This window comes from Rattus norvegicus, chromosome 3 (genome assembly GCF_021556685.1).
Source record: "Rattus norvegicus strain SHRSP/BbbUtx chromosome 3, alternate assembly SHRSP_T2T, whole genome shotgun sequence".
Classification (NCBI taxonomy): Eukaryota; Metazoa; Chordata; class Mammalia; order Rodentia; family Muridae; genus Rattus; species Rattus norvegicus.
In genome coordinates this window covers 70,453,568-70,473,859 of record NC_141536.1, presented here as the reverse complement: position 1 = coordinate 70,473,859, position 20,292 = coordinate 70,453,568, and the positions used below count along the sequence as shown (strand labels likewise).

Below are 20,292 nucleotides of genomic sequence, written 5' to 3'. Positions count from 1 at the left end.
TTTTCAACACATAAATCAAAATTTAATAAATTTAATAAAAATAATATTACCATTCTAGTGAAGATATATATATCCAATATTTCTGTACAAGAATCTATCAATTGTGTTGCCAGAAACTGAATAAATATTAAAAGCACTTCTCTCTCAGCCATTAGAATGCCAAATTTATCTAGTCTTTATTTCTAGTAAAAATTTAAATAACTGAGTGTATTTAGAAAGTAGAGCTTCCAATCTTTTTTAGCATTTAGAATCAGGCTTTAAAAATCATTGTTCCTATTTTTGTTAATGATTTTATTTATTTACTTTTCAAATATTGACCCCCTTCCTGGTCTCTCCTCTGCAAATAACCATCCTATCCCCCTCTCCTTTGCCTCTACAATTGTTTTCTCCAATCCAATCATTCGATCCTCACTCCTCTAGCATCCCACTTCTCCAAGGCAACAGAACCGAGTGCTTCCTCTCCCATTGATGCCACGTATGGCAGTCCTCTGCCACATATGTAGCAGGAGCCAGATTTAGTCGCTAGGAGCTCTCTGAGTTACAGTTATTTGATAAATAATTTTTTCTATGAGCCATAAATGTAACATTTTATCTTGTCTTTGAATTTGCTTGATTGAATCTATGCATAAGTTGTTGAGAATTTTTTGTCTTTTCAGAAGGTTGAAATGAGCCACAGAAACTCAACAGTGCCCGCTGAATTCATTCTGACTGGAATCACACAAAGGCCTGAGCTGCAGCTTCTGCTTTTGGGGGTCTTCTTACTCATCTACAGTGTCTCCGTGATAGGCAACATGAGCATGATCATTTTGACAAAGTTTGACTCTCACCTTCACACACCTATGTATTATTTTATCAGACACCTGGCTTTCATTGATCTTGGCAATTGCACTGTCATTTACCCCAAGATGATGGTGAATTTTGTGGTAGAACAAAATGTCATCTCTTACTATGCTTGTGCCATGCAGATGGCATTCTACATTGTTTTCATCATCAGTGAACTATTTATATTGTCTGCAATGGCCTATGATCGCTATGTGGCCATCTGTAACCCTCTGCTCTACAGTGCAATCATGTCTCAGAGCCGCTGTCATGTTCTGGTGGGCATTCCCTATCTCTACAGTGTCTTCCAAGCTGTGATGATAACTAGTAAGATATTTACATTGACTTTCTGTGGCTCTAATATCATTAGCCATTTCTACTGTGACAATGTCCCCATGTTACTTTTACTGTGTTCAAGTGCAAGGGATATAGAATTGTTGATTATATTATTTTCTGCAGTTAATTTGATCTCCTCACTCTTTGTAGTCTTAGTATCTTACCTTCTTATTCTACTCGCGATATATAAAATTCATTCTGCAGAAGGAAGGAAAAAGGCTTTGTCAACTTGCGGTTCTCATCTGATAGTGGTGGTAGTATTTTATGGGACTCTACTTTTCATGTATTTACAGCCCAAATCTACCCACTCCTTTGAAACTGATAAACTAACATCTGTGTTTTATACTTTAGTGATTCCCATGCTTAATCCTTTGATCTACAGCTTTAGAAACAAAGAGGTGAAAAATGCCATGCTAAGAGTTTTTAAGCGATGTAAACTTTGTACTTAATATTTAATGTGAAATGTTTTTAATAACATGTAAGGAATGTAAGTCAATACTAATTTTCTATATTAGTATAATTCTTTTATGGACATAAAGAAAACCTCTTAATAATATATAGAACTTTCAAATGCATCCCTTATAGTTCTTAAATTACAGAACTTCATTAAATGTCACTTCCTCCCACTAGGCATTTCTTGTTATTGATTCAATATATTTCCAGCAGTTCCACTGAATAAATATTATACAAATGGGAGCAAATGTTTACTTATATGTCTGTGGCATGAACGTGGTTGTTTGGTTCGCAGGAATTTTTTGATTGCTACTTTATATTTTGGACTTAAACTACTGCAAGCATAATCACTGTCATGAATGCTGTATATGCTTTATTGTCTCATTTTTTGTCCTTTAGGCCTTTTATATTTGATTAGAATATGGTTTATTTCTAAAGTAATTATAGAGGATGAATGAAACATACTGTATTTTTCTATTTATTTTCTGGATGTCATGAAATTCCACTTATTTTTTAAAAGATCGCCTCAAGTCTGATGGTACATTCAGAATTTTGTTTGTCTTTGCTGAATATTTACAAGATCATCAGAAGAATTTATAAGTGAATAATAACTGTAACAGTTTATAAATAATACAAATATATTCCCCCTGACATACACAGAGTTGAATTTCTCTACATAGAGACCACCACCACCACTAGGGTTAGTGCTATATTTTTGTTTCTATTGACTTTTGTTCTATTGACTTTTGTGAATTTGGTGACAGAAATTCTATATTTTGTGTGTGCTCTATAGAATATTTGTACATTGGTTTGAACATAAGTCAACCAATGGTAAGAACATTTTCTAAATTTCTTCAAACATGAAATCAGTCTTTTGTATCTGTTTGTAAATCATAGCATCAACATTATTGATATGTGATATATTCCCAAACTCATGTATTTTCAATTAATATCTGTGGTGGTTTTAATGAGAATGTTTCACAAAATCCTGGTCCTCATTGGTAGGACTATTTTGGATGGATTAGTAGGTGTGGCCTTACCAAAGGAGGTGTGTGACTAGGAGCTGGCTTTGTGGTTTCAAATATTCATATGACTCCCACTTTATGCTCTCTGCCTTTCGTGGATGAAAACGTGAGTTCTGTGTTACTGCTCTAGTCTGTGTGTCTGCTGTCATGCTTCCTACCTTCATGTCACAAAATGTAAATCTCCAATAAACATTTTTTATAAGTAGTCTTGGTTGTGGTATTTTTTCTCAGCATTATAGTAATGAAGACAACAGCCAAAGTGATAACAACAGCCAATGTGACAAAATAGAAGTGGATACTTAATGATCCAGTTGAGTTGGATAGAAAGAGCACTTACACAGTAGAGATAAACATAGTGCATGAGGAAATAGCTCTCTTCTTCTGGTCTTAGGCAATAGAGAAACAATTAGCCATTTATCTGTGAGAGGTGGATGTCGAGTAGACATCATACCAGCAGACATCTTGGTCACAAGGTTAAAAATTCCTAAATATGGGAAACATTATTTCTATTCCTTATAAGTTGACCTATGGATGGTATTTCTTTATAGCTGAGAAAAATTAAGTGCTGACATTTCTGTTTAAACCTTAATTTTATGCCTCTGTGGGTATTCCAGCCAGGCTCACTACACCAGTGGAACACATCCTCTAAGGGCAGGCCAAGCTATGTGCTTTCTTTTAAAATTGAACCATGCCTGACAATCACATATTGATGACAACCAACTGCTGACTAAATAGAATTAAGGTCCACTCAACAATAGGGGAGCAATCTCTGATACTGGAATCATAGTCTGCTTCTCTGTGCTAGTGAGGTCATAGACCTTAAAAGAGAATCTTCTATTCTTACTTTGCTGGACCATCTTGATTTCTTACTATATTCTAAACCTTTCCTTAATACCTATAGTTACCATCTTTGATCAATATGACAAAATTCCTAAAGACCCCTTTGAACATTTTCTTAAGTTTCCTTCTTAGCTATTTCCCCAGATGTTTGCATTAAAGGGAGTTTATTAATTTAAAAAGTTAATGTTTTTCATTTTTATACATTTTTATGTTTTGAGAATTTTATGAGTGCATTGAATTTGTATTATTTATTTATCTCTCTTTCTCAAGTCCTCCCATCACCTGATACCCTCTCAAATTCATTGACTCTTTTTAAATATTATTGTTATACATACATTTTATGTGTGTATAACTGTGTGTATATCTGTTTACACAACCTAATGAAAATTTTTATTATCTTATTTTTCTTTATCTCAGTGACAAAATTATTTTCATTAAATGAGTAAAGTCAGGTGAATACAATAACCATAAAAAAGCATGTCCAATATAGAGGTCAATGTTAGCAGCAAACGACCGAACTGATAATAGGGTCCCCTTGAGGAGAATTAAAGTATTGAAAGAGTTGAAGGAGTTTGCAATCCCATAAAAACAACAATGCCAACCAACCAAAGCTTCCAGGGACTAAACCACTACCAAAGGACTATACATGGACTAACCCAGGGCTCCAACTGCATATGTAGCAGAGAATAGCCATGTTAAGGCACCAGTGGAAAGGGAAGCCCTTGGTCTTGCCTAGGTTGGACCCCCAGTATAGGGAAATATGGGGGAGGGCAGTAAGGAGGATGTATTGGGGGAATACCCATATGGGGAAGGGGAAAGGGAAGGAATGGGGGCTTATGGACAGGAAACCGGGAAGGGGAATAACCTTTGAAATGTAAGTAAAGAAATAAAGATGAAAAAGTTTTAAAAAATGGCTTCTTTAAGCTGGTCATTGCTGGCCTTCTGTATCAGTTAGCTGCTGAAAGTTTACAAGGTTGTCACTGCTATTGCCTTTGTATTTTAGACACTTGCATCTTAGAAGTATTAAATGTGAGTAGATTAAATAACATCATCATAAATCTTACTATTCTTGAAATATTATGCAAGTTTTTTGGTGATTTTCTTTTTGTTTTGTTTGTTTGTTTTGTTTGGTTTTGTTTTCGTTTATTTAGTAAGCACTCAAGATTGTTGCTAAGGTGTGGTAACTTTCTTAAGTTTTGTTAAAATAAACTTTAAGGTGCTTAATAATTTTTGTTCATTTTATAAAAATATAAATTCATGTATGATGTCAGGCTTCTAGTCTGGGCTGACTTCTCTCACATGCAGCTAACTGGTGAAGAAGATTCAAATTGACATATATATATATATATATATATATGTGTGTGTGTGTGTGTGTGTGTGTATGCGTGCATGTGTGTGTGTGTACTTTTTGTAATAAATCTTCATACACTAATGAATATAAGTTCCTCTCATTTAATGAACATCCTCTAGGCATTTATTTATACTCTGAAATGTTCTGGGATTATTGAAAATATTGCTTGGCATCTCCCAAGGGAGAATATGAAAAGGTGAGAGAATATATAAATTGTGTTAATTTTTCCATGTAAGAAAGACATGACACGCAAGACAGAGGATTCTTTACAGGTAAAAAATGAGTATCATGTATCACACACACCCACAATATTTCAGTGAAATATCTATTGTTTAAATTTAATAGCAAAGACATAGAAAATTATCACCAATTATTGTTAAGTATTCAGTGCTTCATGTCATCAAATGTACCTACAATATAACTTCTCTCCTATAAATTCTAAAGAGGCTTTTGATATTTACATATTTTAAAGGAGAAACTAAAATATATTCTTAAAATGTCATTGTTTTGTTACTTATATAAATATGTTATGTATGTATATGTTTATCTCAAGGTGACAAAAACTGAGAGTAAAAGAGCAGTAAACTATAAAAACATGAATGCTAAAGTGATATGATGAAAATTTTCTTAATTCCCTACGAATTATGCAGCATGTGGTCTCTGATAATACCAAAAATGTTGCTGTTTAAAAAAAAAACACCAAGGATCAATGGTCAATGATTATTTAAGGGGAAGTAGATATTTTAGTATTGGATTAATACTATGATACATAGAATATTCAAAAATTCTTGATTTTCAAATGAGATCTAACAAACTTAGAATTTCTTCATAGGATAAAGTGTTAGTACAGAGCTAAAACATGGCAGTAACCCAATTCATACTATAAATTTCAAAAGCTATCTAATTCTCCTCATAGTCACCCAAAGCTGGTGAAAGAAAGGTCATTGCTGTTTTCAAACTTAACAAGAAAACCAACACCTGCTTCTGTTCTCACATAATAATGGGAACACATTGGAGAATAAAATGGGATCCTCCTGAGCTTTATATGGAGATGACGGAAGGATAGCTAATAAGAATGGCAAAAAAGATCAGAAAATAATGACTTATATGTATAAATATGTCATAGTGTAATGCATTAACTTATATACTAACTTAAAAAGTTAATGAAGATAAATGTGCAAGTAGTCACTTTCATACCAAATGTAATATTTTGCTTTGAATAATTACAAATAGTTAGGCTTACATTGTTTCTTATTACAATCCTTGAGCATATTCATTTCATACTGCTTCCTGGCACATATGTTTCCACAATAGACTTGTGATACTGAAGACAAAGTAGGAAAACAGAAAGCAGTTTTATAAACTGGAAAGTAAAATTTTAAATAATGTATATTAATTTCTATGTTTTAATTTTTGTTCATGTTTCACCAGGCCTGGATTTTATTATAATTCTCACCACAAACATATTTTCCTTCATCATTTCAGAGCATTAGAAATAATCATTTCACTAATTTAATAATAACTCTCATCTATAAACATGCTTCCTACTTCCTAATCTGTTCAGCTTCTGATCATTATGCATTCATCTAAGCCCTATCTTATCAATTATAGGCTTTTCTAACCTATCTCACATCTTATCGTAATGTGAAGAAATTCTCATTGCCTATAGTAACAAAATAATTTAAATCTTATCCAGGAATATTGTAAATATTGCTAATAATATATTTTAATTAGTTCTTGAAGCACTTTCCTAAAATTACATTTGAAATACAACATAAGGTCAAATGTTGCCAAGATATAACTGAAAACACAGAATTCAGGAGGGTGAGGTAAGAGGTTTGTTAAAAGTGTGAGTACAATTGGGGTGCAAAATGATATCCTGTCTTATAAAAGGAGAAGAGGGAGAACAATTCAGATAATATGTCCATAAGAAAATCCTCTGAAACTGTCCCATTCTTATAAAAATGATCAGCTGTGAGATATTGTTTATTGCTTTTATTTATACATGTATTCAGTATCAGTCAGTGGGTTGATTGACATGAACAAACAATAGGTATAGGAATTTTCACTTAATTATGCTGAAATTGTTGGTTTTGTTTATTTTTAAAATATACAGCAATAAATTTTACATGACTAAAAGAGAGGTAATATATGAAACATTTGTACTTGTTTCATTTTATTTTGGGTTAGTTCAGATAGGATTAGACTATATGCCCCAAACTGATCTCAGATTTACAGTGACTTTCAATCACCTTCCCATGTCCTGAAGTTATAGTCAGATGTGCTTCCTCCAGTTGAATACTGAGTATTGTTAGGAATTTTACAAACATTTACCTTATATTTTCATAGCTCTTATATTTGCCATACATCTATCATTACTCTATCTATCTTATCTATCTGTCTAACTGTAATCTATTTGTATATGTTTCTGGCATTTATTCACAATGTCTATGTATTTCATAAAATGAAAAATATTATCATCTGCTATTATTGAGAAAAAATATTGTCCACAGTGAGATACATTGAAGTTTACTTGTTCTCAATCTATTGGTTGTAATAGAAGCTTATATATTAAAAGTAAAATATTCATATTACAAATAAAAATGAATATGGGGTGTCAAAAGGTTTGGTAAATGAAATCATGCACTATTAAAATACTCATGCATCTCTAACTCTATAAAACATTGTCATTTAAAAACAATAAATTTATAAGCAAACAATTTTTTAAGATTGAATATGCATTGCTTACACTAATGTTGTATACTAAAGTCTGCCAGGTGAACATATAAGATAGCTATTGATAATATTGGTGTCCATACTTTGAACAGGTTTTTTAATAGACCAGGATGGGGAAACACAACGTTACAGTGGTGACTGAATTTGTCCTGATGGGCATCACTGACCAACCTGAGCTTCAAGCCCCATTGTTTGGACTGTTCCTCATCATCTATCTGATCTCACTGATGGGAAACTTGGGCATGATCATCCTCACCACTGTGGACTCCAGGCTGCAAACTCCTATGTACTTTTTCCTCAAACATCTGGCTATTACAGATCTTGGTTATTCTACATCTGTGGGACCCAAAATGTTAGTAAATTTTGTTGTGAACCAAAATACAATATCATTTAAACTTTGTGCCACACAGCTTTCTTTCTTTCTTGTGTTCATTGTTAGTGAGCTTTTTATTCTGTCTGCAATGTCCTATGACCGATACGTGGCCATCTGTAAGCCTTTGCTCTACACTGTCATCATGTCACAAAGGTTATGTTGGGTACTAGTGGCAATTCCTTATCTCTATTGCACATTTGTTTCTCTTCTAGTCACAATTAAGATTTTCACTTTGTCTTTCTGTGGCTACAATGTCATCAGTCATTTCTACTGTGACAGTCTCCCCTTGTTACCTCTGTTGTGTTCAGATACACATGAAGTTGAACTGATAATTCTAATCTTGGCAGCCTTTGATTTGATTTCTTCTCTTCTTGTTGTCCTTGTGTCTTACTTGCTCATCCTTATAGCTATTCTGAGGATGAACTCTGCTGAGGGTAGGCGGAAGGCTTTCTCCACCTGTGGGTCCCACCTGACAGTAGTCATTGTCTTCTATGGGACTTTGATATTCATGTATGTCCAGCCTAATTCTAGTCACTCCTTTGAAAGTGATAAAGTGGCTTCCGTATTCTATACCCTGGTGATCCCCATGTTGAATCCTTTGATCTACAGTTTAAGAAACAAAGATGTAAAATTTGCTCTGAAAAGGACATTGAATAATTTGTGTAAATTATTTTCTTTGGCTTTTCATAAAATATAAATTTTCCAAGTTGAATGCTTGTTCCATGTACATTCAGAAAACATAAAAAATTTCAATGTGAATTTAAACAGTATACTATATTTATATTACTTTTACTGTTATCCATAGATTAATAGTGAAAAAATTCAAAAGAAGTAAAAGAATCTTATCCAAAATTAGTTGATTTTTATACAAAAGAGAGTATACATTCACATACCACCACTTAAATACAACACACAAACACACACACACACACACACACACACAAACACACACACACACACACACACTAGTGCTAAGGATAGTGACACAATGAGGTGTCATGGGAAATAATTATATATATATATAATTATATATATGAATATATATATATAATTCTGTTGTATTCATTTGTCTATGTAATAGTTTTTTCACTCAAACTTAATGTTAATTTTTCAATGTAGTAATTTTTATTTGTACTCCATAATATTTGTTTGTGTAAAATGGAATTCTTATTACTTTGCCAAAATTGACTTTCTCAAATACTTTTATGACATTAGCTCTTTGTCAATATTTTCATTTCAATGTATAATGTTAGTTTTAGCTCAGTAATACAAAGATCCTTATTGTCCCATGATCTTGTCTCACTCTACCCATTTTTCTTCACATTTGGGAACCTTTCACTTAAAATCAGTACTCTAAACTGTTCATAAATGAGCTGAGGTGCTCACTTGTATTTCTTTGCTGGTCTTATTTATTAACTATATGCCCAGAATTAAAACTTTTTAAAATTATCTACAGTGATATAATAACCACTTATTAGAGTATATGTTTTAAGATTGTTCTGTAAGAAGACCATATTAAAATAATTTTTGTATCCTTTCAATATGCTTATATGTCTCACCATTAAGAAATATATAAATATGATTTCGCTGATTCTAATTGATTGATCATATCAGTGTATTTCTCAGCTTATAAATAGCAAATCAAGTGATTGTATATATTTCATTTATTTCTACTTGATCTATACAATTATCTTTTGATGGTGTTAGCTCCTCAGAGTTACAGTGAGTCTGATGAATACGAATTTGTCTTTTGTTTTACACATAATTTTTTAATGTCATTTTCCACATTTTCCAAAAGAAGTTATTTTTTTCATGTGGACTAACATTTTTGAGAACTAGATTTTTTAGAATTACTACATTATATTAATCCTTCAAGCTACGAAGTAACACAACAAATTAATTCAATACTTTTTGCAGACATAAATAGTACTAGCATAAATAATAATAGAGGTAGTTACGGGGCTGGGGATTTAGCTCAGTGGTAGAGCGCTTACCTAGGAAGCGCAAGGCCCTGGGTTCGGTCCCCAGCTCCAAAAAAAAAAAAAAAATAGAGGTAGTTACATTGGCTGGCACAAATTGATATTTTATAATTTAAATTATTTTTCTTATTATTGAGACAGCACCTCACACTAACTCAGCTCCCCATAGAACTCATTATGTATACAGATTGGTATAGAATATGTAGCAATTCTCCTTCCACCTTCCAAGTACCATGGTTACACGTCTTAGTTCACACACCAGCTGTGGTTTCTTTTAAAATTGTCTAAGTATTGCTTCTTTATTTGACTTCATTAATAAATAATTTTAGGAACTAGAGACATAGTGCAACAGTTAAGAACTCTTACTACTCAGGCATAGGATCTTAGTTCAGTTTCCTAGAAATTATAACAGGAGAATACAACTGTTTGTAATATTAGATCCAGTTCCCTGTCTTCCATAGGAATTTGACACATTAGTGCATATAAACAAATCTGAGCACGTTTAAATATATAAAAAATAATAATTTTTTTTAAAATTGTGTAGGTACAAAAAGAAAGTTAAAAGAGTCATGTTACCACAAAAATGCAAAAAAAGAAACTATATTATCCCATATAGTCAAATAGTATATATTATTGATACAGTTAAAATTATATTTAAGGTAGTCAAACTTTCAAGGACTTCCAGTTAATATTCTTGAGTAGCATAAGTCAAACGGACAATAGAAAGCTTTAGCAGAATTTAACATCAAGTAGTTAGAAAAAATAAAAAAGAAATGTACCAAGGAAAATAAGGAGGAGGAGAAAGGGAAGGAGAGGGGAAGAATGAAGCAGGAAGAAAGCTGAGGTGGAGGAAGGAGGAGAAGAAGGGGAGAGGAGGAAGGCAGAGAAGGAGGATGAAAAAGAAGAATGAGGATAAGGGGAATGAGAAGGAAAAAAGAGGAGGAAGAGGAGGAGAACGAAGAGGGGGAGAAGAAGGGAAAAGCAGGGGGCGGTAGATGGGGACCTAGAAGGTGGAAAGAAAGAGGAGGAAAAAAACAAGAACAAAAAGAACAAGAACATAAGCATGAATGAGAACAGGAGAAAATGAGGCAGGAAAAGGAAGAGGGAGAGGGGTGGAATGGTAAGTAGAGTTTCTTGATTTCTATCCTTTCATGTTCAGCCAGTTCTGTTAAAAGAAGATTGAAAAGATAATTTTCATAAATGTGGTAGCTAAGGATTTGTAGAATGGAATTCCACAGGGAGAAAATAAGAGATAAAGATTCTTCCACCAAAAAATAAATAAGTAAATGAAAGGAAGAAAGGAAGGAATGGAGAAAGAAAGAAAGAAAGAAAGAAAGAAAGAAAGAAAGAAAGAAAGAAAGAAAGAAAGAGAGAGAGAGAGAAAGAAAGAAAGAGAAAGAAAGGAAACATAGTATTCTCCGTAGTGTCTGGACTTAAATAATTTTATATTGGCTTCAGCCACCAAAAAATTGTTTAACAAGGAGAATTTCAACGAACACATAGCTGTTATCACAGCATTGGCGATTCTGATACAGGTGGATTTGTAACATTCAAAACTGAACGTGGGCCAATTGTCTAAGATTAAATACTCAACTCAAGTGATAGTCCATGCTGGGGAGGATGTGGAACAAGGGGAACACTCCTCTACTAAGGGTGGGATTACAAATTTGTACAACCACATTTGAAATTAATTTGATGCTTTCATAAAAAAACTGGGAATAGTTCTACCTCAAGACCCATCTATACCATTCCTGGGCATAGACCCAAAAGATGCTTCACCAGCACACATTAGCCTCCACAGGGCTAATCTACCACCCTCTGACATTCTCGAGTTATTACTTAGTAAATCCTATATTCCATCTTCGTTACACTGAACCCAGACCTCCAGCCCTCTTGGGCCATAATCCCCTACATAGTGGCTATGCTTTCTATCCCACACCTTCTCAGGCCCAGCATGGCAGATCTCCCTCTCCTTATCCCTCAATCTCTGGCCCCAAAATCCTAAAATTCCTACCTCTCTCTGCCCTACCTAACCATTGGCTGCCAGAAATTTTATTTGCCAATCAGAACCAACTGAGGGTAGGATCCCTTAGTGTCTTATTTGCACATGTGTGGATTCTCATGCAAACAATTTTGGGGACCCAAATTAACATAATACAAGGAGCCACATCTATGCAATGGAATACTATTCGGCTATTAAAAACAAAAACATCAATTTTTCAGGCAAATGGATAAATCTTGGGAATATCATCTGGAGTGAGGTAACTCAGTTATAAAAGGACATACATAGTATTTACTTGCTTATTAGTGGGTATTAACCACAAAATATAGGACATCCATGCTACACACCACAGACCCAGGAAGCTAAGTAAGAAGGAAGACATCAGCAAGGATGCTTGAAGCTAACTTAGAAAGGGGAATAAAATAGTCTCAAGGGCCAGAGGGATGGATGGGACAGGAGATGGGGAGGGCGATTGGGGGGTGGGTGTTCAGGATCAAGTGTGGGGAGGGGCAGGAAGGATGGTCAGATAATCATGAGACTGAATGGAAATCTGCAACTGATACTGGTAGGATTGGGGCATCTCTGAAACAAGACCAAGACCTGGGATAAGGGAGGTGCCCAAGAATCAATGGGAGTATTCTTACTTGTTACTCACAGCACTGGGGATATGGAACCTGATACAGAGGCCACCTCCTGGAGCTAGGCAGGAACCCCAGTGGAGCTATAGGGACACCAACAAACCTACAAAACTTTCAATCCAATTTATACTGTCTACAAGAAATATAGGGAAGAGGACATGGAGAAGAGACTGAGGGGATAGTCAACACATAACCGGCTCAAATTGAGACCCATCCCATGAGCAAGTACCTATTCCTAACACTATTAATGATACTCTGTTATATTTGCAGACAGGAGCAACTTGCCCTCTGAGAAGTTCGACCCAGTTCAGTTGATTCAAAGATAAATAACAGATACCCACTGCCAAACAGTGACTCGAGCCTGGAGAATTGTAGGGAAGAATAGAAGAGATTGTGGGACCCTGAATGGAATAGGAATTCCATAGGAAGACCAATACAGTCAACTAACCTGGATCCTTGACGCTCTGAGAATCTGAACCACCAACCAAAGAACCTACGTGGGATGGACTTGGGTCCTCCTTGCACATATGTAGCAGATCTGAAGCTATGTCATCATGTGGGTCCTGAACAACTGGAACGGGTGGCTGGGGGGAAGCTATCCCATAGGCTGTTGCCTGTATGTGGTGTATGTTCTTCTAGCTGTGCTGCCTTGTCTGGCCTTAATGGGAGAGAAGGCTCTATCCTTGCAGAGACTTTATGTGCCATGGTGGGGAATACACGAGGGATGGGGGTGGGGGTCCCCACCCATTCAGAAGAGAAGTAGAGGGTGGATGAGGGAAAGGATTCTGGGAGGGGTAATGTGGAGTAGTGAGTAAGTAGGATGTAAATTGAATAAGTAAAAAAATAAAATTTAAAGAGTAAAAAATAAATAAAACTGAATGTGGATTATATAAGATATTAGTATGCCTGATCTACATAATGAAACTCTGCCTTAAAAAAATTAGGTCTGGTGGGGTGGGTGGGGTGGGGACAGCCTTGTGAAGACTGGGGAGAGTGCATCGGTGCCGAGAGGATGAGGTATGGAATGTGGAACTCTCAAGGGGTGGACCAGGAGGGGAATAAGGATATCTAGAATGTATAAATTAATTAATTAATTTTAAAATAAACAATTCTAAAAGTTCTGTGGAGAAGGTTAGGAACTCTAAGGTTATCAGGCCCAGTTTTGTATAGGTCCCTTGTAGGTAGGCACTGTTTCTGTAAGGTCAGAACTGTATTGGGTAGAAAACTATTTCACAGCCCTTTTCTCTATGTTCTGACTCTTTATATTTGTCTTCATTTGTGTACCCATTGAAGAATCTACTAGTTGCCAATCAATACTTTCAATCAATGCACTGAAAACTATGGTCACGTGTATAGGGCCAGGGTTAAACTTGGTTGGCCTCAATTTGGAGGCCTTCTTCTAGACCTCTTCTCCAGAAAAAATACTTTCTGCTGTTCTCAGCATTTGTGTAGATCTAAGGCCTTATGAGCTTTCTTACTGCCACGTTAGTTATTATTATTCTTGTTCAGGCCATGTTTAGTCAGCTATGTTGGTAAGACTTTGAGTGTAGTTTCTTACATGGTCAACCATGAAAGCATGTAGTTAATGTTATAGAACATACAAGAAATATACAGATTGAGAAGTTTGTATTTATGTATTTAGGTGTTTGCATGCACACACACACACACACACACACACACACACACACACACAAACACACACACACAAATGTAATAACAATTAAGGGAAAAAAGAGGCCAAGAATTTAGAAGACAGTAAGGGAGGTTTTTGAATAAGTAATTATAATCTCAAAAATGTTTATCTAAATATATTTTAAAAAACATAATAAGTATGTAATGAGTAAATACAAGTGGATATAGTGAAGAAACTTGTAAAATAATAGGACTGGGAGGGAAATTAAAGAGATCAAGGGATCATAATTTTAGTAAATGTATGAAATTATCAGAGAACAAGTTCATTTAAGGGTGTAGAAGATTTTCAAGAACAAAAAATAATAACAGTAAAATAGAAATTCTGTAAACTCCTGAGCTTATAAAGAGAAAAGCCATCGGGTTCTAAGTTTAGACTGTAAAAAAAAAAATTAAGCTCAGTACATCAGACCCCCTCATTTGTTGTGAAGTCCATGAATAATAAAAATGTTTGCAATTTGTGTGACAGGAAAGACAGAACTCCACATGACCTTAAGACTAATTAGCACCATGCTGTTCTTTTATGCTGGGCCACTGTGCACATTGAAATGAGAAAAAATCTAGGAAGCATATAAAACAAATCGTCTTTTACAAAATGAAATTTTGTGATTTAAAAATATTGTAGTCTCCATAATTTTAAAATCCCCAGTAGCCAAATTCCATCTGGACACAGTTTCTGAAATGTAGAAAGAGGCCACTTAGGAAGTAAAGAGTGAGGGGTTGCAATTACTTAATGAAAGCAGTCACTTAGTGATGAAAGTGATTGAGGGTGATGATGTAGAAAGATGTTATCAGTTAGGGAAGGACTAGCTAAAGTTTAATCCAGGATGTGGTAGTGGCACACAGAGAAACTGAAGGTCAAATGGGTACAGGGTTTGAGGTACTGGTCCCACTCCTGTGTCATATTATAATAGAATACACATTCACCTTATAATCTGCCTGATATCTCTAAAGCCCTTGTTGATAAAAATATAACACTTTGCATCCTATTCTCTAAATACCAAATGACACTATAAACATGAAATGTGTACATGTTCAGTGATTCAACACTCAGGGAAAAGTTATCATTCCAACTTAGGTTGGCTTTCCATGGCCCTTGAGTAGTGAGGAATGTCCACACACACACACACACACACACACACACACACACACACACACACACACATATATATATATATATATATATATATATATATATATATATATATATATATATATCAGAAAAGAAACACTCCATCTTTTTTCCCTGATTCTTAGGGATCAAGGAATCTTCCCTAGTTAAGTGTATCTGGAATGTAGTATCAAGGAGATTGACAGTCTAGCAGTGAAGAATGGAGCTGTTTTGGCAGACTGCTGGGAGAGTCAAACATAAGCCAGTGCTTCCAACACAACACAGACGAATATATCCATTTCTGTCCAAACATTATAAAACTAGAACACTCATTGTCCTCATGAACTAACTGCCTGAGGAGGAGTAATCAAACAAAGAATTGCCACATACGGAATACCAAATTAAACTGTTATGTTTTCAACTGATTTACTACAATTGAATTATTTATACTTTTCTTATATTTTACTTATTACAATTATTTTTCTGGAGACAAAAAGTCAACTAATAGAAATGTACATAGTAGCCTGAGACACCACCAGAACCTGAAGGAAACAGACCGGATAAACAGTTCTCTGCACCCAAATCCCGTGGGAGGGAGAGCTGAACCTTCAGAGAGGCAGACAAGCCTGGGAAACCAGAAGAGACTGCTCTCTGCACACACATCTCGGACGCCAGAGGAAAAAGCCAAAGACCATCTGGAACCCTGGTGCACTGAAGCTCCCGGAAGGGGCAGCACAGGTCTTCCTGGTTGCTGCCGCTGCAGAGAGCCCGTGGGCAGCACCCCACGAGCGAACTTGAGCCCCGGGACCACAGGTAAGACCAACTTTTCTGCTGCAAGAAAGCTGCCTGGTGAGCTTGGGACACAGGGAAGCAGAATTCCTCTAGGACCGGGCACGTTCTGTGTTAACCGGAAGTCCCACACCCTCGGATCCCGGCCCGCAGCAGCTCTCTGCCCCCAGACCCTGTGAGAGAGAGACCCAACCGCCTGGTCAGGTGGGCACTCCTGAGGCTGCAGAGCGGAAGAGACCACCAACACTGCTCACCCCTGCCCACATCCCTGCCCAAGAGGAAACTGTATAAGGCCTCTGGGCTCCCGTGGGGGAGGGTCCAGGAGCGGCAGGACCCCTACCTGAGACACCACCAGAACCTGAAGGAAACAGACCGGATAAACAGTTCTCTGCACCCAAATCCCGTGGGAGGGAGAGCTGAACCTTCAGAGAGGCAGACAAGCCTGGGAAACCAGAAGAGACTGCTCTCTGCACACACATCTCGGACGCCAGAGGAAAAAGCCAAAGACCATCTGGAACCCTGGTGCACTGAAGCTCCCGGAAACGGCGGCAGAAGTCTTCCTGGTTGCTGCCACTGCAGAGAGCCCGTGGGCAGCACCCCACGAGCGAACTTGAGCCTCGGGACCACAGGTAAGAACAACTTTTCTGCTGCAAGAAAGCTGCCTGGTGAACTCAAGACACAGGCCCACAGGAACAGCTGAAGACCTGTAGAGAGGAAAAACTACACGCCGGAAAGCAGAACACTCTGTCCCCATAACTGACTGAAAGAGAGGAAAACAGGTCTACAGCACTCCTGACACACAGGCTTATAGGACAGTCTAGCCACTGTCAGAAATAGCAGAACAAAGTAACACTAGAGATAATCTGATGGCGAGAGGCAAGCGCAGGAACCCAAGCAACAGAAACCAAGACTACATGGCACCATCGGAGCCCAATTCTCCCATCAAAACAAACATGGAATATCCAAACACACCAGAAAAGCAAGATCTAGTTCCAAAATCATTTTTGATCATGACGCTGGAGGACTTCAAGAAAGACGTGAAGAACTCCCTTAGAGAACAAGTAGAAGCCTACAGAGAGGAATCGCAAAAATGCCTGAAAGAATCGCAAAAATCCCTGAAAGAATTCCAGGAAAACATAAAAAAACAAGTAGAAGCCCATAGAGAGGAGACACAAAAATCCCTGAAAGAATTCCAGGAAAACATAAATAAACAAGTAGAAGCCCATAGAGAGGAGACACAAAAATCCCTGAAAGAATTCCAGGAAAACACAATCAAACAGTTGAAGGAATTAAAAATGGAAATAGAAGCAATCAAGAAAGAACACATGGAAACAACCCTGGATATAGAAAACCAAAAGAAGAGACAAGGAGCTGTAGATACAAGCTTCACCAACAGAATACAAGAGATGGAAGAGAGAATCTCAGGAGCAGAAGATTCCATAGAAATCATTGACTCAACTGTCAAAGATAATGTAAAGCAGAAAAAGCTACTGGTCCAAAATATACAGGAAATCCAGGACTCAATGAGAAGATCAAACCTAAGGATAATAGGTATAGAAGAGAGTGAAGACTCCCAGCTCAAAGGACCAGTAAATATCTTCAACAAAATCATAGAAGAAAACTTCCCTAACCTAAAATAAGAGATACCCATAGACATACAAGAAGCCTACAGAACTCCAAATAGATTGGACCAGAAAAGAAACACCTCCGGTCACATAATTGTCAAAACACCAAACGCACAAAATAAAGAAAGAATATTAAAAGCAGTAAGGGAAAAAGGTCAAGTAACATATAAAGGGAGACCTATCAGAATCACACCAGACTTCTCGCCAGAAACTATGAAGGCCAGAAGATCCTGGACTGATGTCATACAGACCCTAAGAGAACACAAATGCCAGCCCAGGTTACTGTATCCAGCAAAACTCTCAATTAACATTGATGGAGAAACCAAGATATTCCATGACAAAACCAAATTTACACAATATCTTTCTACAAATCCAGCACTACAAAGGATAATAAATGGTAAAGCCCAACATAAGGAGGCAAGCTATACCCTAGAAGAAGCAAGAAACTAATCGTCTTGGCAACAAAACAAAGAGAATGAAAGCACACAAACATAACCTCACATCCAAATATGAATATAACGGGAAGCAATAATCACTATTCCTTAATATCTCTCAATATCAATGGCCTCAACTCCCCAATAAAAAGACATAGATTAACAAACTGGATACGCAACGAGGACCCTGCATTCTGCTGCCTACAGGAAACACACCTCAGAGACAAAGACAGACACTATCTCAGAGTGAAAGGCTGGAAAACAACTTTCCAAGCAAATGGTCAGAAGAAGCAAGCTGGAGTAGCCATTCTAATATCAAATAAAATCAATTTCCAACTAAAAGTCATCAAAAAAGATAAGGAAGGACACTTCATATTCATCAAAGGAAAAATCCACCAAGATAAACTCTCAATCCTAAATATCTATGCCCCAAATACAAGGGCACCTACATACGTAAAAGAAACCATACTAAAGCTCAAAACACACATTGCACCTCACACAATAATAGTGGGAGATTTCAACACCCCACTCTCATCAATGGACAGATCATGGAAACAGAAATTAAACAGAGATGTAGACAGACTAAGAGAAGTCATGAGCCAAATGGACCTAACGGATATTTATGGAACATTCTATCCTAAAGCAAAAGGATATACCTTCTTCTCAGCTCCTCATGGTACTTTCTCCAAAATTGACCATATAATTGGTCAAAAAACGGGCCTCAACAGGTACAGAAAGATAGAAATAATCCCATGCGTGCTATAGGACCACCACGGCCTAAAACTGGTCTTCAATAACAATAAGGGAAGAATGCCCACATATACGTGGAAATTGAACAATGCTCTACTCAATGATAACCTGGTCAAGGAAGAAATAAAGAAAGAAATTAAAAACTTTTTAGAATTTAATGAAAATGAAGATACAACATACCCAAACTTATGGGACACAATGAAAGCTGTGCTAAGAGGAAAACTCATAGCGCTGAGTGCCTGCAGAAAGAAACAGGAAAGAGCATATGTCAGCAGCTTGACAGCACACCTAAAAGCTCTAGAACAAAAAGAAGCAAATACACCCAGGAGGAGTAGAAGGCTGGAAATAATCAAACTCAGAGCTGAAATCAACCAAGTAGAAACAAAAAGGACCATAGAAAGAATCAACAGAACCAAAAGTTGGTTCTTTGAGAAAATCAACAAGATAGATAAACTCTTAGCTAGACTAATGAGAGGACAGAGAGAGTGCGTCCAAATTAACAAAATCAGAAATGAAAAGGGAGACATAACAACAGATTCAGAGGAAATTCAAAAAATCATCAGATCTTATTATAAAAACCTATATTCAACAAAACTTGAAAATCTTCAGGAAATGGACAATTTCCTAGACAGATACCAGGTATCGAAGTTAAATCAGGAACAGATAAACCAGTTAAACAACCCCATAACTCCTAAGGAAATAGAAGCAGTCATTAAAGGTCTCCCAACCAAAAAGAGCCCAGGTCAAGACGGGTTTAGTGCAGAATTCTATCAAACCTTCATAGAAGACCTCATACCAATATTATCCAAACTATTCCACAAAATTGAAACAGATGGAGCACTACCGAATTCCTTCTAAGAAGCCACAATTACTCTTATACCTAAACCACACAAAGACACAACAAAGAAAGAGAACTTCAGACCAATTTCCCTTATGAATATCGACGCAAAAATACTCAATAAAATTCTGGCAAACCGAATTCAAGAGCACATCAAAACAATCATCCACCATGATCAAGTAGGCTTCATCCCAGGCATGCAGGGATGGTTTAATATAAGGAAAACCATCAACGTGATCCATTATATAACAAACTGAAAGAACAGAACCACATGATCATTTCATTAGATGCTGAGAAAGCATTTGACAAAATTCAACACCCCTTCATGATAAAAGTCCTGGAAAGAATAGGAATTCAAGGCCCATACCTAAACATAGTAAAAGCCATATACAGCAAACCAGTTGCTAACATTAAACTAAATGGAGAGAAACTTGAAGCAATCCCACTAAAATCAGGGACTAGAAAAGGCTGCCCACTCTCTCCCTACTTATTCAATATAGTTCT

At 36.4% G+C, this 20,292-nt stretch overlaps 1 protein-coding gene and 1 pseudogene across 1 annotated transcript; both read left to right on the top strand.

Moving 5' to 3' along the window:
* On the top strand, nucleotides 666–1,604 carry Or8k17-ps1 (olfactory receptor family 8 subfamily K member 17, pseudogene 1; annotated as a pseudogene).
* Or8k3 (olfactory receptor family 8 subfamily K member 3) lies at nucleotides 7,671–8,630 on the top strand. The gene is given in 1 exon segment (NM_001000682.1): nucleotides 7,671–8,630. A coding segment is annotated over 1 exon segment (960 nt).
* Nucleotides 8,631–20,292: the final 11,662 nt, after the last annotated feature.